This window comes from Etheostoma spectabile, chromosome 1 (genome assembly GCF_008692095.1).
Source record: "Etheostoma spectabile isolate EspeVRDwgs_2016 chromosome 1, UIUC_Espe_1.0, whole genome shotgun sequence".
In the NCBI taxonomy this organism is placed as follows: Eukaryota; Metazoa; Chordata; class Actinopteri; order Perciformes; family Percidae; genus Etheostoma; species Etheostoma spectabile.
Genome location: NC_045733.1, coordinates 8,852,195 through 8,878,797, shown reverse-complemented (window position 1 = coordinate 8,878,797; position 26,603 = coordinate 8,852,195). Strand labels below are relative to the sequence as shown.

Below are 26,603 nucleotides of genomic sequence, written 5' to 3'. Positions count from 1 at the left end.
TGCTTCATCCCGGCAGTAGTCACACATCTCTCTTGACAGACTCACATGTTTATTGAAAAGAAGAAAAAAAACTGTTTAAACTGGAAAGTCGCCAATGTGGTGGATGCCCATCCCCTGTGGGGCTTGGCTTGGTTATAAAGCGGGCACAGAGCGTATGCTTTTGACGTTTCAGTTGAATGGGTAGCAGGGTTACCGATTCCCACTGATGGTTTGGCAGAAGTGTAATGAAGTCCGCTGGCATGCATTAGGAAATAATCTGAAAAGAGAGAGGGAAAACAAATAGCAGGTGTGATGGAAAATTGGACTTACAGTGAATGCAAGTGGAATCTGTCTTTTTCTCATGTCTCATTCACAAACATGCGAAACATAGCTCAATGCAATCCTGTTTTTCAACTGGAACTACCGTGTACGGCACCCTTGAGCCATGTCTCATAGTGATGAACTGTGCTTCCACTGCACTTTTACAGTTAAAGATTTTACAGTCAGACTACATTGTTTTCACTTTCATACCTCTGATGCCTTTTAGTTCTGGTCTTTTTGTATTTACGCTTACTTAGTAGTGTCCTTCAAATTAAACAACAGAATATGTTTTTTGCCCATATCCTCTATAACAGGGGTCTTCAACATTTTCCAGGCCAAGGACCCCCAAACTGATGGCGAGATGGAGCGGGGACCCCCTAATTATATATATTGTATAAAATTATGTTATATCAAACTGGTCCTATAGTGCCATGTGTGCATAGATGACTGAAAGACATCTTCTGCCTCCATTTATCTGTTTACTACAGTGTGTTGAATTCATGTTAATGTGTATTTAAAGACATTTCAATTAGTGGAAAAAATTGCGGGGGGGGGGGGAATATAAAAAAAAGTCTAATCAACCAAAACTTTCGCGACCCCCATGCAGTACCTCCGCGGACCCCCTAGGGGTCGCGGACCCCCTGTTGAAGACCCCTGCTCTATGACAACACACAGAAACGTTTTCTCTTCTGCCCACCAACAGTCAATGTTGAAAAATACAACTGTTTTATGATGTGACAACCCTATTTTTGAGGTTTGGTTAGGCTTGCGCACAAAAATGACATGCAGCAAATGGCTGCAGGTTGGAGTCAAACCAGTTGCCGCTGCATCAATAGTTAATCTATATAGCCCAGCTCCATGTAAACTTTTGAACATATTTTTGCACAAAATGAGGGACTGCCAAAATACTGGCAGAGTGTGACACAGGCACAACACACCTCTGATTTCACACTTTTCCACTTTGTAGCAGAGAAATCTTTGCACTTACGTGTTGAGATGCATGTGTGTTACCATGGTCACCCAATTATGTTGCATAAACATAGAGGCTACACTGCTGAGACAGATAATTTCTTGACAATTTACGATCACCAGATAGAATTTAGTTTAGTTGTTAAAATTATGCTAACATGCACAAGTGCCGTGGTTGGTCCACATCACACCATAAACAAACTGCACCGGAGTTTGCCTGGTACTGGACCCAGACACACTTTTTAAAATGTTCTCTATCCGTTTGGATGAACACTTTCAATATTTACACAGGTTAGGTGTAAAATCACATTTTTTGTGGTTTTGGAGCAAATCAGAGAACAGTGAGGTTTCTTGGCCACAGTATAGTCATTATCTTGACCAGCAGCAACAAAGTTTTAAGATTGCTATGTATTTGGTCTGTGAGCTAAATAAAGTTTCAGTTGCAATCAAAGTATACACCTTAAATTACCAAATCTTCTTAATATCTAGATTAACCAGCATACCATATACATGAGTAAGTTATCCTGACTTAAGCATTTATTTTGATTATCCAATTTTTCTGTAACACTTGTAAAAATAGCACACCTCAGGCTATATCTTAATTTAGAGTAAGAGTTGCTCGGAACAAAATGTCCTGAGGGAGTCCAGGGATTTAAAAGTGGATGGAGATCCCAATAATATATCTGTGGGATCAAATGCATCTAGTTAGTTGAAAAAATGGAGCCAAATAAAAGGCACAAATATAAGTTTACTGACAAGTCAACCATGTACTTGTGACTGCAAGTTTCAGCAAAGCTGAACTTCAGCCAACAAGGCAGTCAGGTGGTTACATGTGAGACAAACACACACCTGGTGGGACATTTTAAGGTTAAGCTGTTACCCGCCAAACTTTTCACAGCTTCTTCCCTCTTCTTCACTCCTGTCATTGATAGCCTTCTTCACGAGGAATAAATAATGCAATCTTCAGAGTTAAAGAACGATAACCAGAGGTGTTTCAATCCATGCAACGAGCAGTCCAAAAAACTTGAAGCTTTGATACAGAGTTAAACAGAGAAGCTTTTCTGTCTTATTCCCCTTTGGTTTTCTGTATAATTGGATGCCCATGTTCCTCCCACTGGTCGCCACTCTGCCAGCAATGCATCTGTTGTGCCAGTCAAGGGTCACCTCCCGTGGTAGCGGCCCTCTACATGTTGTTACGACCTACTGCAAGAGATGCTCCTCTGGAGGTCTCCGGTGACTAATAGTGCTTATTCTCCGTGTCGTGCCAGTCGCTAACACCAGGGGATAAGTGAACAGAGCATAAACAGATAAGCACAGCAGGTGGAAGAGAGGAGACACAGTGAGAGTAAGGGTGGGTAAGAGCCACATTTCACAGAGAGAGAGATACTGGGGCCCACATGAGAAGAGAGCTTCTACGGAATTAGGAAGGAGAGAGTGGGAAGTGGTTGAGAGAGAAGGTGAGTCTGCTAGAGCCTGCAGAGTTGGGCGACAGGCTAATTCTTTGTAAGGTCCTCACTACGAACAACCTCATTTACATTGCACCAAGCCATTTGATGCAATGTTAATTGTTCACTTATTTTAGTTCATTGTCATTTGTTAACTGTGCTCTCAAAGCCTTTTCTATTTTGCAAAAAATGTTCAAAGGAGCAACACCCTCTAGTGGCCTTACTGAAAAAGCCTAAACAGAAATAAGTTAGCCCCACAGATGTTTTCTGCAAGTAATTGACCAAGGTGGAAGTCGTTAAAATTGACTATGAATTTTAACTATGAATTGAACGTAGAAATTGTAATGTGGAATTGAGTTATGCATGATTTGATGTGTTACTTTGGAAAGGGTCTTTTAGTCTTTCATTTTAAACTTCATTTTATTTTGAGTCTTAGGCCTACTTTGTATATCTTTTCCAATTCATCATTAGTCCTTTTATAACCAATATCATCACCAAAAACTTCAATTTCAAGACCGTTCCAACAATCAGTAACTCAACAAAATGTGTAATAAAGTGTAATAAATATCAAGTCTTCATGAGTCCCACCTGCTGGCAGCAGAAAACAAGCGTGGTTTAGGTGGTAGCTAGCTACTGAGCAATTTATAAATTTATGTAATTCTGGATTAATCCATGACTTAAAACATCATCGGTTGCTAATGTTGTTTATCATTGAATCTACAATTTAAGGTCAGTGTCTGAAATTGTTTTGCTGGCTCGAGCTGTCCCTATCACGAAAATCAGCAATGCGCATGCCCCAAAGACGATTATCTGTTGCCCTACTGAAATTTGATTGACTGCTTGCATGTTGTCGTTATTTGCTTGTAATTGGCATACATTGGATTGTAACGAGCTAGATTATTGTATACTTCTATCAAAATTTGAGAATAAACACTGCGGTACCCAACAGCTGCGAATATTGTTATAAACCAAACCTCTGTTATAAAATAATAAGTCTAACGTACAGCGTTATCGTTATTATTGTTGTTATTAAGTCTTTCTGAGAAGTTGATCAAACATGAAAGCAGCAGGACAATACGGCAACATTGGTTTTGCTCGGCGGAGCAATAAGTTACCCAACCTGATAAACTGTGCAGTTGAGCAGTAGCCTAACAGGTATGTGTTCAGGTGGATTATAATAACCTGTATTAAACTGTGAAAAGTGAAACATAGTGCACCGTGCATTATGTCAAATTGTGTAATGTTCTGGTTTTGCATCTGTCCCAAGTAAACCACAATTTTTTTTCCACCTAAACCCACCACTGATAACACAGAATAATGTTAACGTTATTTATGAGTTAAAGTTGTGTTTGACAAAGGTTGCAAATGCACACATGCAAACGCCTACGTTAAATAAGATGGCCCCAGCTGAGTTCACAGGCCAATTCTTACAATATTATCAAACTGGAGTAACTTCAACAATACATACATGTTTTCATATTATAATGTGACATGTTGTACAATATTTGTGTACAAGAAATTCTGACAAGTTAGCTGTGCTCAGTATAACCTATCATAGTTCAGTGTTGAGACGGAAACATTTTCATTACCAGTCTCCCTTTTCTTGACAAGAAAAGTGTATGAAACCTGACTATGTACGTTCTGTAGGTGTTATCAATCCGGTGTTGTAAATTGCTGCAACATTTTGACTAAATAGGCGTGGGACCGGGGGGACAGAGAGAGACACAAGCAGTTTTATGAAAGCTATTTTTCTCATGAGCAGTTCTAATCACTTGTGTTATAAATTATATAATTACCACGAGTAAAAATAACGGCGTGTTGGCAGAGACTGCAAATAGGAAGATGGCAGACAAGAATAACAATTAATAAGAGAATATTTAGAATGGCACTACGCTTCTGCCTGCAATTAAATAAGTAAAATGTCTGTGCATTATGTTTAGTGGTTATTAAGTAAGCGATCTAGGACTATGTATACAGTTACTCCACATTACACAACAGAGAGAACAATAGAGAGAGCTTGACTGATAGGAGCAGAAGTACTAGTATACTGGAAGATTCTTTTGTTAACACTTGGAGCCATGGGAGGTGCCTAGTGTGATTCCAAACAAAGCACAGTTATGTATCTGGAGGTACACATTTAGGTAACCTCCCACAACCTGACATTACATGATTACATCAACAGAGCATATACTCTTTAAAAAGGGGTTTTAACATGTTTTTTATTTTTAATAACTTGCACCACCAAAGCCAGTTTCAGTTGTGTAGCACCACATGGAATACCTTGGAAAGAGTAGGCTAATGGAATACACATTTTAAAGATGAACTGAACTGAAAAAATAAACGTTGATAACTTGTTGGTTATGATAATTACAAATGAATTAAACTAAAAAATGTAATTAAAAAAATCAATATAGCTATTTAGTATTAGAACGCTGACAATATTGATGACGTCATTGGCATGGTAGGACCTGCGAAGGTATTTAGGCAACGGCTACAGCATATTATATACACACGAAAATGAAAAATGAAAAATTTTAATGGCACAGGTTACGCATTTGAGCCTGTGAGGGACAAGCCTGTAGTGTCTTACTACCACATAGAGGACGATCAGTTTCAGTCTCCACCTTCAGTGCAGGATCGTTTGGGGGGGAGTGACAATGACCGGTGTTTGTGTGTGGGCGCAGTTTACTGTCATGCACACTCATTTATTGTATCAAAGCACATTATGCATTTTAGAAAATAAACTGCTTATATATCGTGTGCATTTAGAGAAAATAGAAAAAACATGGTTAAGGTCCTTTTCGTTTAAGAAAATAGAGGCAGATAAATGGAAAATGTAATTGGACGAATTAATCCAATGGGATCGCTTGTTAGCTGCACGTATAGGAGAGTTACCCCAGTTTGACCATAGATTACGGAGAATTCACGAGTTTTGCCGTTTACTTTACTTTAGAGTTGTGAGATTTTTACTTTGGAACTAGCAGCTGTTTCTGCATCAACAATGTGCCCTGAGACGGTGAACATCAGCTAGCTTCAGGGTGAGTAGAGAGGGACGTTTGACTCTGTGGTTTAGTTAGCGGCTAGTAAACGCATTATTATCGATCTGTGGTATCGTCGGAGTCATGGTTTATTTAGGTTGGATCGTTTGGTATCTAGCTTGGTGTTGTGTCTCAATTTCAAGTAATACCCAGTGTATCAGTCTCAGTTTTGTTGAACGCTATAAGGCCTATACGTTGGGCTTTATTTTTGTAAGTGAATATGTTCGTGTTTTGTGTATGTGACAACAACGTTACATCCAGCCCTTTGCCTTGTAGACTTGATAGTATGCTGACAACCGGTAAACATAGCTGCCTCTCTGTGCTCCGCCTGCCGTGAGCGTTTCAGCGCCCTGTCTGGTAGCACCGGTGGTGTTACTTTCCGGTGGTTTATCGGTCTGCCCAGACTGTATGATTTGGTTGCAAGTTTTGGAGTCAAGTGGACCTTGATTTGGATTGTGTGAAATGATTATTTGTGTGTATCTGTTGTAAGGGATTATACTGAACACAATACATAAAAATCAGAGGTAATGTCTGGACAAAAAGTAAAATCTACTCAAATTGTAATTCCTGAACATAGCTCGAAGCCAAGTCACCATAAAAGGACCAAATCAAAAGCCACAGCAGCTAGACTGAAGCAACATTGATAAGGCTACTTGCTGACATTACCTAATGCCATAAATCTGCTGCTTAATCTATCTAGATTACATCATATTTAGGTCTAAATCAACATAGCTAGCCAAGGAGCAGCTGCATGCAGCCAGATGGGAGATGTCCATCATATCCTGTCCTGTGGTCTCCCTGTAGTCTGTTAAGGCCACTACAGCTCCAAAGAGAGGTATTCTCCCCTGGTGGCCGAACCACTTCAGCTGGCTCTCCTCAAAGTAGAGGAGTAGTTGCTCGACACAGAGGTCCTTTTGGTTCACTGAGCTCCTTGCACTGTCATGAATTGTTAACATTAACGTGTTCATTTGCTGTTTCCTTTGATGTGGACCTCTGCCAACCATCTGAATTTGTTCATCATTAAGCATATTTTATAATTACAGTTCACTGCAAATACGGTGATGGCATTTAGATGATCAACTTTATCAGTAAGACACATGGAAACCCCAGTAATAGCAGTTTTTCTAATGGCCTTTTAAAAGGCTTCAGAACCTCAGTTTGTTGGTCAACAATGATTAGTACATTTTAATGAGGCCAGTTATTGCAGCAGGTGCTCAGTAGGTCGTTGTATGAGCGAGGTTACAGTGGGTAGTGGATTTTGGAGGATATGAGCTTACTGCTTGGCAAACATATTGGCAAAGATAATGTTCTCAAGTGAGGGTAAAAGAGATAACACAGATTGCTAAAAGAGCAGAGCAGCTGAGATAATGTGTGTTCATACTACCCATCATAGTAAAGTGAGAGCTGAACCACAAAGCAGTGTGCAGCCCTCATTAGACTGTGTTACTGAATATTATTTACAAATGTACATGTACAGTTGTGAAACTGTATCTCAATCTGTGTGTGTGTGATTTGTGAATGTGTAGGTACCTGCAAATGTGTATTCAGACTAAAATTTCCCCATATCTAGGGTTGTTGGCCTCTCTATGTGACTAGAAATATGCCCTGAAAACAGCCTGGGTAAACCCTGACAGTCACACTATTAATAAGTAACAAAATAAATGTTGAGTTGGTATGCTAACTAAACCAGCTTCAAACTTTAACAGTTCTTTTGCAGAAAAATGACCAAAATCTGTCTTCACTGGCAAGATACGACACTTCTCCTGACTTATGGCATGTCCTGCACAGGAGAAAGCTCTCTCAAATGGTGTCGAAGAGGCCTGTACACACAGGTATGGGTTTGAAAGGGCAGACAATTTGAGGAGGCAGTCCCGCTTCCCCCACCACCAGGCTACAGAGTCTTGTCCTGAATGATAGACTAGCACAGCAAGTGTAATATGTCTACTAGCGATCACGTGCAGTGAATGGTAAATGGTTAATATGCTTTTACGTCCGTTTTTTGTGAGCCCAGAGGGGAACTATGGCATTTTAAAAATAGGCTACATTTATGATAGATAAAAGATAGCTAGATAACGGTAGACTACAGAGAGAGTGTGATATTTTTTCGTCCGTTTCGGAGCGTGTACAAAAAGCCATCTATCTGCAGTGATTGTAAACTGCATGTCGCTTTGGAGAATAGCGTGGACACGCGCTTCATACTGTGAGCGGTCATATATCTAACAAATGGAATAACAAAGATAATATGATATGCCGACAATAAGCATAAGTTGCTTCTGAAGTTGTATTTTTAGTTTTTTCATGTGTTTAAATTAAATGTCTGTGTATTTTTGGATGCACTCTCCTTTCTATTATGTTGCCTTTTAAGGGACTGTTCAGTATTTATGGAATTGACGGAGGAAAAATTACCCAATAAAAATTGCAGCATCCCCCACCCCCATGATGCACCACGGACCACTAGCTGAAAGCACAAAAACCTAAGAGTTTACTCATACCCGATCTGGTTAGGAAACATTAAAGAAAATTGAAATTTTTTTTGATGCTCCAAAATTACTAGGAGTCAAGAGAGTGTTGGAGAACAACTCCTGGTACCCTATGAACACAAGCCATGTGGTGTCTTGGAAATGGATTTTGCCTTTGAATTGTTTGCGTAATTTTTGGAGAGACAAACAATCGAAAAAAAATGTTTCCGGGACCTCATACTGAATCCCGAATATGTGAGTAAATCCACTGAAATGGCCACCATCTTGGTGGAGTGTGATGTGTAAGATGAGAAATCAGAGGATAAGTCGTGTATGTCATGATCATAAGAAACCAGTGGCTATCTGTATTTCAATCAGGAGAGACATGTTAACAGATATGCAAATACAAATTATTTTACTGCTCAAATAAAATGTACAAAGCCTTTGACGATTAGACTCCATTGCTATAAAAATCTTTTGTATATTTGTATATAGGGGTAGAGAACCTTTAGACCCCCCGATGGAATCTAGACACCGGTGGTGGTGATGAAGGAGCCTGAAGCCCAGACCGAAAAAGGCTCCGGACCGGTCAGCTGGAGTACATGACTGGAGATGGAAGGGGAGGTGGAAGGGGAGGTGGAGGGTTGCACTCTTTGCCTGCAACGACAGCTCAATAGCAAAGAGAGAAACGATTATTTAAAGCAGGGTTGTGACTCTGTGATTGGCCCTTGCCATTTGTATACAATTCTGATTGGTTTAGCAGGAACAGCTGATTCAAGTAAGGTAGATCATTGATTAAGAGTGAGGCCTTCCTGAAAGGATTTACGCTGAGATACATTTCAATCAGGAGAGACTAGTTGCAGATAGTTGCGACAGTTATACACAGCATGATAAAATATACATTAATAAGGATAACTACTGAATTGATTTAGTGCTGAGCTACATATCTTTGTCAAGCGCAAACGAAAACAGAGGGCATCAGTAAATTGGGGAGGGTCATGCCTCTTTTCCCAATCATTTTGAAGGGTTGAAAAAAAAATGTATTCCTGGCTAAGGGAGGATCAAGTCTATTTTGACTAAAGATCCCAAAACTCCTCCGATAGTCCCTTAAATAAAACAACGAACAGTTCCTAAGGGACAAATAAAGTATTTTGAATTGAATTGCATTTCCTCCAGCTGGAGAGTATTTCAGCTGTTTTAGCTGTTTCAACAAAGATGGCTTTCTGCTTTTCTTTTTTGTGTTGCTCTAAATTGGAAAAGAAACACCGTTATGATTGTGACCACTTATCTGTTTAGGCATTGAAACGCTTTTGAATGTGACATTACCACAACACACCCTCTGCTGCCAGACTGAAAGGCTCAGAGCAAGAGCAAATTAAACCATGTGATCTACATTGTCACCATATTCTGCCATGTCTAATATTTCACCAATTAAAGTCAGATACCTTATCAAACAGTAGACTTTAATTTGGGTGAGGCTGGCTTTAAAGAAGCTGACACTTTATTAAGTGGATGAATTCAAACCACTAAATGCAAGGCCACAAAGCTTTGTATAAATGTAAGCTGGATGAGCCTCTGGGAGACATGCAAGGATAGATTCTATGTAGGGTTGTATCAGACAGCCTGGCTGTTAATTTCTTTATGTGGACAACAGGAAATTACTTTCTAAACCCATCTCCTAATGATATTTATTCAATGTCATGTGCCTCAAGCAGTGCATTTCAAACTTTTCTTTAAGTAACCTTGTTTTCACATTTTAATTTGTATTTTTAATTTTTGGGTATTTTGCAAGATAACAAAAAAGCAGTTGGCACACAAGTATTGTTGAACATTAGTTGACAAAAAGGAGACATAAAAGTGAGTTGAGTGAGAGAGAGGGGGAATAACTTGCAACAAACCAGGGAGTCCCTCAGTTAGTGTTTAATAACTTAATAATGTTAGATAATAATAGGTATTCTAGAAACGTTTGTGTCAGGAGGAGCCAGCATCTAATGTCAATTCCACAATTTGTAACTTAAGTATTGCTAATAAATAGCTAAATAGCTTCCTAAGCAATTTGACCTGTTTATTGATGTTTTGTGTTACTGAACACATGTAGGAAAAGCAATGTTACCAGAGAATAACAGTGTACAGAACTGAGTTTAAAAGGTTCATAATACCCCTGAAGGAGACAAAGAGGGGAAGTTAATAAATGTGAAGGAAGAGTGTACATAACTATGATTAAATTGACTTAGCTAATCCACTTGCTCTGTTTTGTTGGTTTGAAAAAAAAGGTACAAATGTTAAACATGGTCAGGCAGGGATCAAAAGTAAAATGGGGGGATAAAGAAGAAGAGGAATGAGCAGTCAGATGAATTTTTCAGGTAGAGACTTGGGAAAAACAATCTCCTGTATTGTTGAGAAAAAGGATGTAGCACAGTTTTGAGCTCATTGTGTGCAGACATTGTTTTGCCAGCGTGCCATTGCATTTTGAGTTACTATTACTTGGCAGACAACTGAATGAACAGCATCATGGAGAAGCAATAATTGAAAGACATGGAGATGAGGAATATAAGGGTGTGGAAGATGTTTTTTATTTGTCAAGATGGGAACAAAGTTGCTGAAGGATTTACGAGATAGTAGAGAGAAAATGGAAGCTTGTAATTGCACGGCTTCTGGCCCTATGATAATATCTCCCACATACATTGATACATGCAGAGGAATGTGAGTGTGAAGCAGTTTCAGTGCTTTTACGTTACTTTCCATTAACTACCAATGCATTTCTTAGTGTGTCTTACTGATGACAGATGCAAGATGACAAGGATGTATAAGGAACACAATAGGGTGTTTGGTCACACTTCAACTCTGAAAGATTTTGGAGTTTCAACAGAAAACTAAGACTTAAAACCTTATGAACCGCAGCAGGGCAAGTGGTAAATTAATTGCACTAATACCCTTCTTTCTATGTGTCTTTGTCTCTCTCCCTCAGGCTCAGTGTCTCTAAGTGTGTTCCTGGTGTCTGTTGCATCTGTAGTATGTGCCGTTTGGCTGGTAGCTCTATGTGGCGTCTGCACCTGGTGTCAACGTAAACTGGTAAGTTATTATTTACATTACAATATTGACATTTGTTTAAAATGTCAAGAGAAAGTTATTTCAACTGAGCTGAGGCCCTCTTTGAACCACAACACTTTGGGAATTTTTTTGAGATTAGGTTTTGATTGTGTTTTGGGTAGGCATATATAATATCTCCAGACGTACAAAAAAAGCCTCTTGAAGGTGTAACCTAAACCCAACAGGAAGTCAGCCATTTTGAATTCAATGGGCTTTTTTCATTATTTCAAGGCTGTACTTAAAGGAACTCCTCTTTGGGATTTACCCAATCAACTTTATTTTATTTATTTTGTATGTGCAATCTAACCTTACCTAACCTTAACAATATAAAAGTTCTTCAAAGTTTTAGTTTTCGTCAAAAGGCATGGCCCCGAAGGCCTTATTGTGTGTTTCGCCATGAAACAGGATGTTGTTTAACTTTGTTGTTTAAGTTTACATTGTCCAATCTGCCTGAAATATGCTCAATAAGAATCCAGGCCTGAGGATAACTACATGCCAATATGGACTTATAGTCATAGCGCCACCTGCTGGCTACGGGAAGTCAGCCTTGTATTTTTTAGACACTGTACTTCAACAAACTCATCCTACAGCTCTAACCTGATTGACTTCAAATATTTTCTGTGCAATCAGAAGACCTTACAGATAAAAAAGGTATTAACAGCTTTTTCTTTGAATGATGCTGGTGTGGTATGGCGGCCATTTTTAGCAGTTTTTTATGAACCAGGAATTTGTTGTAACTCAAATGTACATTGTCCAATCTGCCCAAAATTTACACTGCTTGATAAGAGTCCAAGCCAGAGGACATGTACTTGCCAATATTGACTCATAGTCATAGTGTAACAATTAGTTGATTGATCAATAAGTTGATCTGTTTTAAAAAATCAATTCATCATTTAAGTAATGCCAAACGCTCCCTTGTCCAAGCTTTTTGAATGTAAAGATCTGTTGCTTTAAATTGTTATCTTAAGGTTGTAGACTGTTGATAAAAAAAAAAGACATTTAAAGATGTCACATTGAGGTTCAGAAAATTGTGCCATTTTTTTTTTAAATTTTCTGGCCATCTAATTATCCAAATAAATAAATAAATAAAAATAATTAAATTAACCATTAGATAAATTGATAGTAAAATAATTCCATCCTATTCCAAAACACTGCTTTTTGTTATTTCTTACTAAAATGTAAACTTGTTCTCCTACAAAACGTCATTTTCATTTAACAAAATAATCAAATCTCTAAACTTCATATAGACAGATCTTTGCGATATAAAAATTAGAAAAACTGTGATTGAAATTGGTATATGTTTCATCAAAGAATAATTAAACATTCACTGTTAGTTTTTGGTACTTTAAAAGTTTTGATGCTCAGTGCCACAGACAGTCTGCAGTTGGTAAAAACAGCATTGAGGTTCAATACCTAGCCCTATGACTGAGGGCAAATGGCAATAATAAAAACACATTGTCCTCCACAACATTTTGTAAAGTCTGCCATGTTCTTGAACAATCCTATGCCACTGAAGATGTACTGCAGTTGTGTGGACAGTCAGGTTTTGCAGACTGTGACCTTAAATGTAATGTAGTGATTTCCTGATGTGTTGTTGTTGAATAGTATTTTTGCTTTCTGTGCTCCGTGGCACAGGAGCCAGAGAGAGGCTGTATGTTTGGCCATGTCAGCAGGCATGAACAGAACCTTAGTGCTCTCTGTGAACATGGCTTTGTGGGCTCTGAGCTTTGTGCATCATGACTGCTTGCCATCAGCCTCCAGCGCCTTGCTAATGATTCATATGCTAATGAGCATCACTCTGACTCTCACTCTGTAATTCCTCCTATACATTTTGATCCGCTGGCATTTTCTCTGTCCCCCCCCCCAGAGATAACTGGGCTATTCAGAAAAAAAATTCCATAATTTTGTAGTGTAAAAGTTATGATTGCCTACTAGACTTACTAGACTTAGAAAGTATGTTAAGTGCTCCTTAAATCTTGCTATCATTGCTTTGGAGTAACAAAACGCACTGAACCTGACAAACCCATATCTTATCTTTTGTTTGTTCTCATTTTATCTATGTCTCTGTCTTTGTTTTTTTGTGTCACCCTCCTTCTTCTTTCTTACCAAATAGTCTGGTTTGTATTTGTCCTTTTGTCACTTTATCTCCATGTCCTTGTCAGAATGTCACTGATTTCTTTTCCAAGATTGTCCTGTCCTTCTCTTGCCTCCGCTGCCACTGTAGGTTAGTCCTTGTCTCTTTCTTACACATTATCTTTTGTTTGTTATGCCTCCGCGCAGGCGACAGTCGTGGCCATTGGCGTTATGTTTTTGGGTTGGCCGTCCGTCAATCTGTCCCATTCCTGTGAATGTGATATCTCAGGAACGCCTGTAGGGGTTTTCTTTTTAATTTGGAACAAACATCCGCTTTGATTCAAGGATGAGGATTAGAATTTGCCAAACGTGTTAAGTTATTAGTTAAGTTAAACTCACTGTGACCTCACATAAGACATTTTTGGACATAACCCAACAATGTATACCCTATTGATGACATTTGATAACGCTATTGCTTATGATAACATTTTACTCAAATGTCTAATAGGATAAAATGAACTCTTGTCAAATGCAAAGATAGCAGACTCACGTATTTATGACACATTCCCATCCTGTGTTTTCTCGTACATTCTGCCCTCCATGGTGATTTCGCTCTTGACTTACTTACAGTATAAGCATTTAACCGAAACTAAAATCTTTCGCTAACCTTAACCAAAGTGATTTTGTTGCCTAAATGTTTCTACTGAACCAAATCAACGCAGCAATTACATTGCATACAAAAAGTAATTTGGAAAATAAATTTGTAGTACATACAAATTTTTAGTATTTAAACAACATACTTTCTAGGAGACATGGTTGATAAATTCAGGTTTTGTGTGTTTGTTCACCTATCTGAGACGTCAATACGAATGGTACATTTCTGGCCATAAAAGGAAAAAGATTCATCTGAAAGCATTTGCTCCAGGAGAGATGAAGCTGTCGTGAACTGGTTGCATGCCATCGGTTGTTTTATGGAAGTGGAAGTTGGAGGAGGACGTAAGGGAGAGGCAGAAGCAGAAACAGCCACAGAAGCATACAGGCAGGCAGGAAGAGAGGGTGATGCTGATCGGTGTTCAACGTCTAAGTGTGTGACAAACCTGATGACAGTAGGACATTGTAAAATACTCCAGAGGGAAGCAGGACCACACATCCCCCTCAGACCCTCTCACCTCTTGTCTCCAGTACATCTAATTTGGTATCTTTATGTTCCTCTGAACAGCTATGGCTTCATTATTCTGGAGTCTGTTTCAAACCTCCTCTATCATGTCCCTCTGTTTCTCACTTGCCCATCTACTCTGTACTCCTGTTTCTCCCTGTCCCCTCGATCTTCCCTTCTGTTTCTCACATCCACCCACACTTTCTCAACATTATACTTTCTCCACCCTCTCCTGCCTCCTCAAGATTTTATGATTCTGTTTAATCATATATGAGCTGCACTTGATAGCAAATCTTTGACTGCTAGAAATCTATCCTACTCTGAGTCCCTGAATCTAATATTATTTTGTCCTAGGTGTATGCACTGTCGATTATGAGTGTGTGTTTACAGTTCAGTGGCTGAATGTAGGTACAGATCAGGTCAGGCCTCAACGCTTGGCTCGCTACTGAAAATGTTTGTGCTTGAGCTGGACACATGCAATGTGACATGATAAATAATAGAGTACATTGTGGATGCATTAGTGAGAGATACAGTAGAATACATAAAGAGGCCACCTGTCTGCAGGTTACTGAAAGCAGCATTCAGATACACATTTAACTCTCTTCTGTGTCTGAAAGCCTTCAAGCTGCTTAGAATTCTTTTACTGAGTACAAGCATTCATTGTCGAGTTTGAGCAACAGATCCTTCATTAAAAAGTCCGATAAGAAAGTCAGACACATAAAAAATAAACATCAGTAATAAACATTTGTTTTTCATTTTTAAGAATGTGATAATTGTAAACTAGAATGACGTTGCAGGTACACTTATTCATACATGGTGTCATATCTTATGACTGGGTTTATACCTTTTTATGAGCAAATTCTGAATGCAGCGACAGGCACTCCTCTCTGACTCTTCTTATTATCATAAATAATTGAAGGAACACAAATCCATTCAGCAAATCATGATGTCAGACTGTCCTCTTTTCAAGACTGTAGGTTGTCTCCCACATGGCTGCAAAGGTTAGCACCATCCTTTACAACATCAGGGTCATGGTTTGAACCCACTGACTGCTCAGCTCGGCAGCTCTTTTTCCTGTATGTGTATTTGTTTTTTTGAATTTCTTCCAGCAGTTCTAAGACATGCAGGTCAGTTGATCTGAAAACTAAAAATAGCCTGTAGGTGTGAATATTAAAAAGTTATAGCATGTGACGTGAAACTGATGTACTGTAGAATGTGGAACTGCATGGTTGGGGTGTGAATCTCCAGGCCCCTCATGATTCAATTCAATGGGCTACGATGCAATAATAAAACGATTTTTGATGCGTCTTGATGCAACAAAATGTTTGATTTCCATATATGATTTATTTATATTACTGTGTGACTACTTGCTACTTTTAAAACATAGCTTAATGATCCATAATTCAAATTACAGATATAAAAACAATATTTGTATTGGAAATTAATGAAATGTGTCAACTGGAAGGTGACATTTGGCAACACATATCCCAGGATTGCAAGGAACCAACAAGAAAAGAAACAAAAGTGTGCTCGACAACTTGCATACAGTTTGGCTCTTGTCCAGGTCCCTTTTTTCTTCAACTTTTATAGAAGCCAAAAGGCTTCTATGCCCTAGCTTTTAAGCCAGGGGACGCCGGTCGGATTGTATCCATCTGCAATTGTCACCAAAACTCAAGCCACAAAAACTCAAGTGTCTTAGAGCGTAAACGCACATGTTTACATAGGCACCCATACTGAGCACTCACTGAGCACCTATGTGTGCCAGACTGCCAGTAGGCCGAATACTCCGAGCTCTTGTTTGGTGCACATGCACAAACAGTCAGAATTCCCCCCCCCCCCCCCCCCCCCCCCCATCACCCGCAGGCATAGGGAGGCAACCCTCTCGTCCACCGGGGTAAACTCCAACGGAGCGGCGCTCAGATGGGGGCTTGTGAGTATCCCCACGGCGCCTCACGCCCTGGGCAACTCCGGAGGATTGGTTCATTTCCAAAAATTTAATGAACCACTGAAACGATTTTGGAGAAAAAAAATTTACAGTACAAAAGAATCTTTGGTGTTGGATCGATCAACATTGAAGTCAATCAATATCAATAAATAAGGTCCCAAGTGGAGCGTCTGTCATAGTATGATTGTTTATGTTGCTGTCATTCGCCTAGTCCATTGATTCTTAATTTCCCACGAAGCTAATTGCGGTTACGTGTCAGTTAAAGTTTTCATCTAGAATCCTATCTGTATTTGTGAGAAGTTGGGCTGTCCTGAGTTGAAAGATTTCATACTTTACTACTTACAGCTTTATTATTGAGTTAATAGGCTTGTGTGTTCTTGTTGGCCGCTGTCCATTTCCTAAAGTTCTGAAATGCAAACTGTTTTGGAAAAAAAGGGGATTGTTAAAGTGACTTAACTATTTAATAGCCACCCGTGACTTGTACACACCAGCATGCTAGCATACAGCAGAATAGAAACCATGTATTAAACTACAAATAAAGACAAAGTCCTTCTTATTGTTGTTATAGTCACATTTAATTTTTTCACAAATAACATTTAATGGCGGATTGCACCACTGCTTTAACATCATTCTGCCTTCTACTGTTTGCAAGGGGTTATTGGTAGCCAACGCCGCAGTCTGTTGCTGAAAAACCTCAGTTTTGAGGCAGAGGGAAGGCGTTTGATCGACACTTCAAAGAGTGAAGTTATTCATTAGTATACCGCTATTGATGGTTCTTGTGCCTTCAAAAGCCCCGGGGTTGAGAGTGTAGGAGAGAAACAGGACACACCTTCATCACTACAGCGCCTGAAAAGCCAAGAGTAGCAGGCCTCTCTGTATGTACAAACAATAATGGTTTCTTTATTACATTACATGTCATTTAGCTGACTCTTTTATCCAAGGCGACTTACAATTGGTATATATGTCAGGTTGCATGCCTCTGGAGCAACTAGGGGTTAAGTGTCTTGCTCAGGGACACATTGGTTGATGTTCGCAGTGGAAATTGAACCCAGATCTCCCACACCAAAGGCATGTGTCTTATCCACTGCGCCATCACCACCACCCGTTTCTCTTCTTTATATTAAAACACTTATCCATGTGAGCAGAGTACTGTTCTTCTCACATTTGTTTTCTGGCACAGTGTGATTTTTCTTTAACAAATGTGGAGGAGCAATGCAAAGTACTGCATATTTTGTCAAAATAGGGCATATGTGATTACAACTCAGTCAATTTGATGATGATATTAACTTATATCAATGACTATCTACAGCAACAGATGGTAATGTAGCTGAGCTGTCCAGAGGGGATCAAGTCCAAAATGTTGTTTCCTTAAATATGGATAAAAGAAAAGAGGTATTTTGTCATTCATTGGACATGTAATGGCATATGTGCTCTTTATGAGTAAGACAGTCTGTGTGACTCAGCTGAAGAGCCCTCATTATTATCACCCTCAAGAGTTCAATGAATATAAAAGTCAATAAACTGTAAAGCTCAATAATTGTAACTAGTTTAAATTGCTCTGATGAAAGCTCGATCCATTAAGTGGTAAAAATGTGCAGAAAGTAAGTAAAGTAAGCTGTGTAATATATTACAATGGAAATGTCAGAATTTTTGCTGCTTATCAAGATTTTTCCAAATTATCGTTTTTAACCATTGCGATGGAAAGACTTCTAAATTTCCAGTTTTAATAAATGTTTAGTTTTACATGTCTTCCAGTTTTAAATTATTATGTGTATACAAATGTCTGTGCAGATATGTATCACAGTATCTTAATGTGTCTGTAACCATGTACATTTTCTTTTGTTTGTGCCTGAAGACATGTCTGTGGTCCCTCGACATGTTTTGATTCTCAGAAGCAGGCTGTAGTCCTGGCATCAAACCAATTTCTGTTCTTCCCTCATTTATCATATTTTACAACATGCTTGTGACTTGATGCTATTCTAAAGCCCCCGTAATGGGCACTTCACTTGCAAAAATGCTTTTGGAAACAACAATCAAAAGATGACTTTAAGATCTGTCTCTGTCTCCCTCTTCTCTCTTTGCAGGGAAAGAGGAATAAGCCTGGGATGGAGACTGCCAGCTCTCCAGATTCTGTGAGAGGTCGAGGAGAAAACAAAGCCATCAAGTAGGTGTCAGAAAGGGTTTGGATGAAGGCATATGGAAATGATCTATGATGAATGATAGTATCACATTTCAACAACCGTTTCTGATGGGAAAGCTAATTTTGTAGGGCTCCCCTTTACACAGTCTGAAATGTCCACCATGAAATGATGCCCTCAAGACAGTGTTATACGGGTATGTTTCTCATTTATCAAAGATGTTGAACTGTCCAGTCTCTTAAAAACGCAGTGGATGGAAGTAATTTGTAGTGTTGGGAGTAACACGTTACAAAAGTAACTCAATTACAGTAATGTATTACTTTTTGCTGTAACACACTAATATAACGCAATCTTATACCTGTTACAATCTCAGTAATGCAAGTTACAATGCATTTTAACTCTGAGTAAAAGAGTAACATTATTTCCTGTTGCTGGAATTAGATGGTTGAGATGACTGCAGAGACAGATTCTACATTTGCGAAATGGACATACTCCCCTTATTTTTCAGGAGTCATTATGCTGTGTTGAAGCTAAGTGCTGTCCCGTCACTGTTCCTGTGGTTAGAGCCAGAACCAGAGACGGTACGGACAACCTCTGTGTCCCAACATGTAACGCTACGTCAGCGTGGACAGTGGTGTATCCAAGCAACTGACAGATATAAACATGTTGGGAATTAACGTTTAGGCTTGCTACACGTAAATATAAGCATTACATTTTATCAGTGGTGGAAAGCAACTATTCATTAGGCTGCTTACGATACAGTACTTGTTTAATTGAGTATTTTCATTTTTGTCTTACTTTATACTTCAGATTAATAATACAAAATGTTATGAATAAATAGATTAGGATGTATTAAATTGGATAATGATGAGATTTGTCACCAGTGGTGAAATTCACAAGCTATCCGCCAAGTCATACTTCCGTGGTTGTTTTAGTGAAAGTAAAGCATTACATTACAATTCAGAGATTGTAATTTTGTACTATAACTCATTACCCTTCCATGACATCAACTTGTAAGCTATAATGCATTACATTTTGGAGGTAACTTGCTCAACACTGGTTACTTTTATATTTTGTTTGCGCAAATCAAAGTTTGAGTTACGGATAAATAGGCTTTAACTCCAAATGCCATTTCTTTTTATCAGTTTGGAACACTGACAAACACAGAAATGTAAATGCTGACCGAAAGATGGATAACACAGAAACAGTGATATCCATCTTTAAATTGAAAACCGTAATATTAATTAAACATTAGGGGCCCTAGTTTAACGAGTGAGGTGTGAAGCGCTTGGCACGGGTGTGTTTAGGGCGTGTACGAATCCCCTTTTGCCAGGCGGGTGGTAAATCATAGGTGTGTTTTGGGTGTAAAAGGCTGCAAACCAATCAGAGCGTCAACTCCCATTCCCTTTAAAAGCTAGACGCGCTTGTTACTTGGCACATTGTTACTGTGATGGCGGATTGCTAAGCAGGAAGGAGAGATTTTCAGGCGAAGAAATCAATCTCCTTTTGCGTTATGTGAAAGTGCTCGAGCAGATCATATCATAATACTATATTACATTGTAATATTTTTTGTTTTTTATCTTTTGCATGTTTGTGAGCTGCTGCGCGTCCCTGTGTGTAATAAGCATAGTGTTCGCGCTGAGCACGAGCTTAGGCACATTTTACTAATGCGCTGTTAAAATAACAATAAAATGATGCGTTATTGACTTTAGACCAGGTTTTTGTTGATAAGATAGCAATACGGCAAGAATGCACCTGAACACACCTCCCTGCAAGACCAGCATGCCCATGGGCTCACAGATGGGCGCAGGTGCATTTGCTATTTAAACGATGTGGGCGCTGGATGGGAAATTGTCAACTATGTTGGTCTTAAACTAGCAAAGACACTTGTGCAAGATAGGGCCATAGAGGTGCTAAAGCGTGGGCATTGAATGACCCAGCTAACAATTTATATCACTAACTTGTTACTATTTTACTTCCAGTTTCCCAAATGCTATTCTCTCAGTTTATATATAGTGTGCTGTTTTAGTAACCTGTTATTTGAGTTGTGTACCGACTCTTCTACCTCCTCTGTTTTATTTGTTTCCTCACATCCGGGAGTGATAAAACGTGCAGGTCACTCCTTGTTTCTCCATTGTGGGTATCTTATAATGCACCAATATTTCATGCTATCAGGTTTTTGGACATGATAATTACAACAGACTTATCTTAAACCTTTCTATAACCTGTGGAATTGTGTGATGAATTTGTTAGAGTCACCTTACAGTATATTGTATAAACAAATATGTTCAGCATCTATGTTTAAAGAACTGTCCCCTTTTAAAATATAACTTTATAGGCATTGACATTTTTACAGTTTTCCTATTTATTAACACTCTCCCTGACCTTTAGATTTAACTCAACACTTCTCTCATCCGTCATGTTGTTCTTCTTCATAAATGTCTTTGATTGCTTGGTGCTCTTACCTGTCTTACCTCTCTCCCTCTCTTTCTAGCCACAATGATTTGGACAGAGACTTTTGGAATAACAATGACAGCAGCAATGTGCAACAGAGATGGAGCTCCTATCCGCCGAAGGAGTTCCTCTTAAACATGTCTCCCTATGCTCCCTACGGAGACCCTCGCCTCACGCCCAAGTGAGTCTCAGTCATGGCTGGTAAGGGACCCCTCAATCTGGGCAGGGCTGTAATGAACAGGGGCTTGTGTGCACCTTGGAAAACTCCCACAAAGCTGTATAAGTAGTAAATTATTATTATTATTATTAGCACGCTAAAGATGTGTTTTGCACACTATATTAAAAATTAAAAAAGTTGAGTGCTGCTACAGTATTTTTTATATTCATTATTTGTGAAGTATCTGACAAATAAACAATATTAAAGTATAACGCATATATATTTTTATATATATATATATATATATATATATATGTATATATATACAGTGTGTATCTCAAAGACAGAGGTTGATCAATATATCACTCTGAGCGGTAAAAGGTCACATTTAATAGGCACAAAGCCTCATTTTGTAACGCTGTCTGGCCACATGTCTTTTAACAGAAGTCTCCACTCATCCCTGGTAATCCTCATGTTTTCGCTTTCAGGCATGCAAGGGGGTGTTTAGTATGCACTGCTGGCCATGCAGCACCTGATAGAGATGTGCAGCACCATCCCTCAATATTGCTGTGATTCGTAGGACTGCCATAACAATGACAGAAATTACGACCTTTTTCCAAATGATCGCTTTTAGAATGAAAGACGTGTTTCTGTCTGCCAACAGCCGTACGTAATTAATGGAGCCTATCTGAAAAAAGAAAACAGCCTTTGAACCATAAGTGTTTATGAGATAGAGGATTATAGAGAGAATCTAATTTATGTTGGAGATCCTCCTTTTGGTTGTTACAGTCAAAAGTCAACATCAAATATGGGAAATTTTAGTTTAGTTTGCTTTTGAAAAAAGTGAAAAGGTTTGATAGCCCCATTCTCTACAGCCCTGCTAGCCACATCAGACCCTCTTTTCCTCTCACCTGCAGCCCATGGAGTGTTACCATGGAGACGGACAACCCTCAGAGAACAGATGTCCTGTTTCACCTAAACCTTTTCCCCTTTTAAACAACCCAGCCTCTCCACCCAATATATTGAAATCTGCTTCTCAGGATACTGTAGCATACTTGAATTTAACTTATGCTTAGCCATTAGCAGAGGGTTGACTGTTGTTGTTTTTCAAATGTTTCTTTATCTTTGAATGCGTTAGAAAGAAGTATGCTTATTTGCTCTCTGGCAGAGAGTTTGATGAGAAGATCAACACCACTTTTTCTCACTTTGTTTTTGGTAAATATAAGGTAGGCTATATAGCTAGCTTAGCATAAAGACTGGAGACAGGGAAACGGCTAGCCTGGCAACAAAATCCAGCTACCAGCCCCTCTAAAGCCCACTGATTAACATGTTATATCTGGTTTCTTTAATCTATACAAACACCAAAGTGTAAAATGATATTGGCTGTTTTATGGCGCGTTTACGCTGCTCACGTTTTTTATGATGTGATTATATACAAAGTGAATACAAAGCCAATGAGGAATGAGGGAAATTTGCTTCTTCGTATGAGTTTAAATATTTCAATTTGAGTGAGAAATTCATGTGACGCTGTGTAACAAAAATCAGTGTCCTGCATTGTTGAATCAGAAATGAAGGAACAAATGATGGCGCCCAGAGACTTTAAAACATAAAGCGTGGAAGTTGGACTACCCTGTAAAATAGTTAATATTTATTTTTGCTCTGAGTTGTTAGTAAGAGGTATCGGTAGACAGATATTTTTTACCTTTAAATATCTGTTTCCTTATGATTCCAGCATTTGTGCTAAACTAAGCTAACCGTCAGCTGGCTGTCGCTTCACATTTAACAGGTATGAGATTGGTGTGTAATCTTCTCATCTTACTCTTCACAGGAAAACTAATAAGTGTATTTCTCAAAGTGTTCAACTGTTTATTGGGCTAATTTCTGTTTTACTTCATTCACAGTTGTGTTGTTTTTTTCTGAGTCTAAATTTGTGTGTGCGTGTGTGTGTGTGTGTGTGTGTGTTTTACTCCCCTCACCTCTTCCTCCACTCGCTCAGTGTTTCTTGCTTATTTGTTGTCACTACTCCCACTATCACTCATAGTACAGTTAAGTGCTTTATGGCTGCCTGATGGTCCTCCTAAGTCTGGTCTCCTGACCCTATTCCAATAATAGACTGTTTCCGCCATGTACAGTACAGCAATTAAGTGACTGGATGGTAAAGCTTCTGTTGTATATATTAACCTTCATTCCATCCATTCAGATGCATCTCACACATCTCTGAGGCATTAAGTGAACCTGTTCATTCTTATCCTCTTATTACAACTCAGTGTGAATCTTTCAAAACCACAGCGTGATCAATTACTCTACCTGTGCAGTGATGTTTAAATTTTGGTAAAATCAGGTAGCAGCAGCGACTGTTGTGATTGCATTGCATTTGGTTATTAAGATAATAATATACATAATGTCTATATTTGACTGGCATTTAATTGACTGATGATAGTGGCATGTTTGAGATATGTGATAGCAGATCAATGAGTCAACTATTTTTTACTCCTTAGTGTCAAGATAGTGATGCCTTTAGGCAGGTTTGTTTATGAACTTTTAAATTCACAGGCAATTCAAAGTGCAAACATAAGATGAAAAACAAATGCATTACACCATGCATTAGGGAAAATACTTTAATCATTTGCACAGGAAAGTTTTTAGAGTGTTTAGACTGCTGATAAACAGGTTGTCAGAAAATGTCATTGTTCAGTGAGAAATCATGAATTTTACCATCAGCCTACACTTAATGTCTAATTGTTGTTGAAGACATTGTCCTGGTGTGCAGCTGTGTGTGTCATGTGGTTTGTCCTCACTGAAAGGTCCCTGTACTGAAGCCGACGTTCTGTCTGTACTTGTCTCTGTGACGTCTTAAGTCGAGGTCAGCTGGGGTGGGTTAGGTGGCACGATTTAAGAATGCTAAAGTTTCACACAAACTCATTAGATAATAGTGCTTTTGTTTCGTTGTGAGCTGCAGGTGGGTTGCTGTGAGATTTGAGTGGCATTAGTGTTCTGTTATCATTACCTGCATCTCAAATTCTTAAGAAGCCTCTGCATTGTTCCTCAGCTATTATGCCCAATTCACAGAGCCAGCAGATCAGCAGGTCATTCTTTGTGGAGTGAAATGAGTCTGACCTGCTGCTGCATCTCTAAACTCCAAAAACTCCGGTGTCCTTTTATCACCAGAGATATTTTCAAAAACTGATTTTAGTAAAGTGAGTAGCTGCAATAACAAATCCCTATAGGCAGTGTATTCTAAGTCTTTACTGTGCTAGTGAGTGAAGTAGGCATTACAAGTTGTCTTATCAACTTCCTTTTGTCTTAGCATAAACAAATAAAGTAAGCCGTTGGCCACGAGTGCTGTGCAGGTTTGAACAGAACTTTTGTACTATGGAAGATTTGTTTTTGTTCAAGTCGAGTGTCCACAGAAAAACAACTGTGTTCTCCAATTTACCCACATGGTTATACAAGAAATCTCAGCTCAGACCGCGTCACTGTTTTTTTTACTGGCTTTCTAAGTCACCAGCAGCAGCTGCTCAGGGTTGTTGAATACTGGACACTTGTGGCTGAACTGAGAGCTCACAAAGTGTCTCACTCACCAGTTTGACTCATTTTACTGATGACTCTTTTGCTGTCCGGCTCTGTACGTCTGTCTCTCGTCTGTCCGTCTCTTTATCTTCTTTGTATCCTGGTCCTATCTTTCTGTCTGTCGGTGTTTCTTTGTCTCTGATCCACTCCGCTGTTCCTCCAAGTGGGGCTGTGGATAAGGGTGGGCAGTATGGTGCTGGACCCTCACCAGGGGCAAGTGACAGCGGGGGTGGTTCTTGCTCAGGGGCAGGGCCCAGTCGCAGTGACAGCGTTCGAAGCATGGTGACGGGGGGCAGCAAGGCCGGTCGCTGGCAGAAGGTCCAGAGCCACATGCATGCCGGTGGCCTACGGTTTGGCAAGTGAGTGGTACATGGTGACAGGGGTCACGCATGAGGGGCAACAAGGGGCACAACAACTGCATGGTATGGATATCAAGAAAGAGTGTGAGTTTGTAAAAACATAGTGAATGGCATTGTTGCATGTACAATCAAAGATGGATATCAACAGAAGCTGTTTTTTTACACCATGCAGATGAAGCGAATGTAAGGATGGGCTGGAAGAGAAGGCAGCTGCTTCAGTCCTTTAGACAAAGTGAATCCACACAGTCATGCTATTCTTCTGCAGCCTCCAATTTCATAAAGGCTGTGACAGTTTCGAGGATTTCAAAAAGAGGCTAACCAAAACTCTTCAAAGGTGGTGTGCTTGTACATCTGAAGTAAAAGCTTTTTAAATTCAGAGTGGGTTGCATAAACAGCAGGAGAACAGTTTTATTAGGCCAGTGAAACAAAAGGAACGCTTTCCTAAAAGATGGTTCAATGCAGCTTCATTTTAACCAAAGTTCACTATATAGTATGAACTTCTTCAAATAACCCAGGTGTGTTTTTGCAATTAGGTTTGTACACCTGCCAATCAACTTACAGATATTCAACATGATCAGCTAATAGTGTAAACAACAACGATTGATAATTGAGTTGCAAAGTTAGAGGAGCTATTTGCCCTTGTTTTTGAAGTAAAAGTCCCATTCATTTTTCCCATCGATAATTCTATGACTCACAGTTAAAGCACTTCTACAGCTTAGATCAGCATGAAACTCCCTTCGTCGTTAAATTTTCAGTACACAAGATTAACTTAAAAAAAAATCTGGTTACCAGTATTCGATAAAAAGTCAAATAGATAAGCCTCTGTACTTACTGACTTTGAGGCAGACATTAACTATGATTGTAGGATTAAGACCTGTTCACCAAATGTATGGCCAAAGTATGTTTTCTCAGAAAGACGTACCCTTAACATTAACCTATAGGATTGTCCAGGATAGCCCTGTGTTTCTATGTTCAGTATCATTGAGGATATCGTTTTAAGGAAAATTTGGAAATGGGAATACAGAATGGGCAAAAAACAGCAGCGACTCCTCCCACTTCTCAATTATATAAACATGAAAACATAAAAATCAAGATTAAGTATTTTACTATATTGCATTCCCCGCAAGTGAAATACAAAACATCAAAATATACAGTTTTACAACCACAGTCACATCTAATTTACAATAAAAAAACTAGCATGTGCTAAATCATCCCCCCTTCTAAAAACCAACCATGCATGGCTTCTTCTCCAAAGCAACTGCAGCCTAGGCTCATGGGTAAATTTGTATTTAGAGCCACCTACCAAAAAGACATGAAACATAGCTGAACTTATTGTGTTCAGAATAATAGCAGTGTTTAAAAAAAAAGAAAAGTGAATATTGCTCAAAATTCTTACAATAGCTTTTAATTCCATAATATCAATGCATTGAGAACACTGCACATTCAATTC

General features: G+C 39.0%; 1 protein-coding gene across 4 annotated transcripts in view; it reads left to right on the top strand.

Moving 5' to 3' along the window:
- syt7b (synaptotagmin VIIb) overlaps window positions 1-26,603 on the top strand; it is a 97,549-nt gene that overhangs the window by 33,686 nt on the left and 37,260 nt on the right. For 2 of the 4 annotated variants that reach the window (XM_032514839.1, XM_032514830.1), the window contains exons 2-5: window positions 11,180-11,283; window positions 18,560-18,639; window positions 21,108-21,248; window positions 24,959-25,153. In XM_032514839.1, the coding sequence (XP_032370730.1) occupies window positions 11,180-11,283; window positions 18,560-18,639; window positions 21,108-21,248; window positions 24,959-25,153 (520 nt within the window). Of the gene's footprint in view, window positions 1-11,177; window positions 11,284-18,559; window positions 18,640-21,107; window positions 21,269-24,958; window positions 25,154-26,603 lie in introns of those variants that run through there. The other 2 variants (XM_032514852.1, XM_032514847.1) reach the window with 2 other exon arrangements.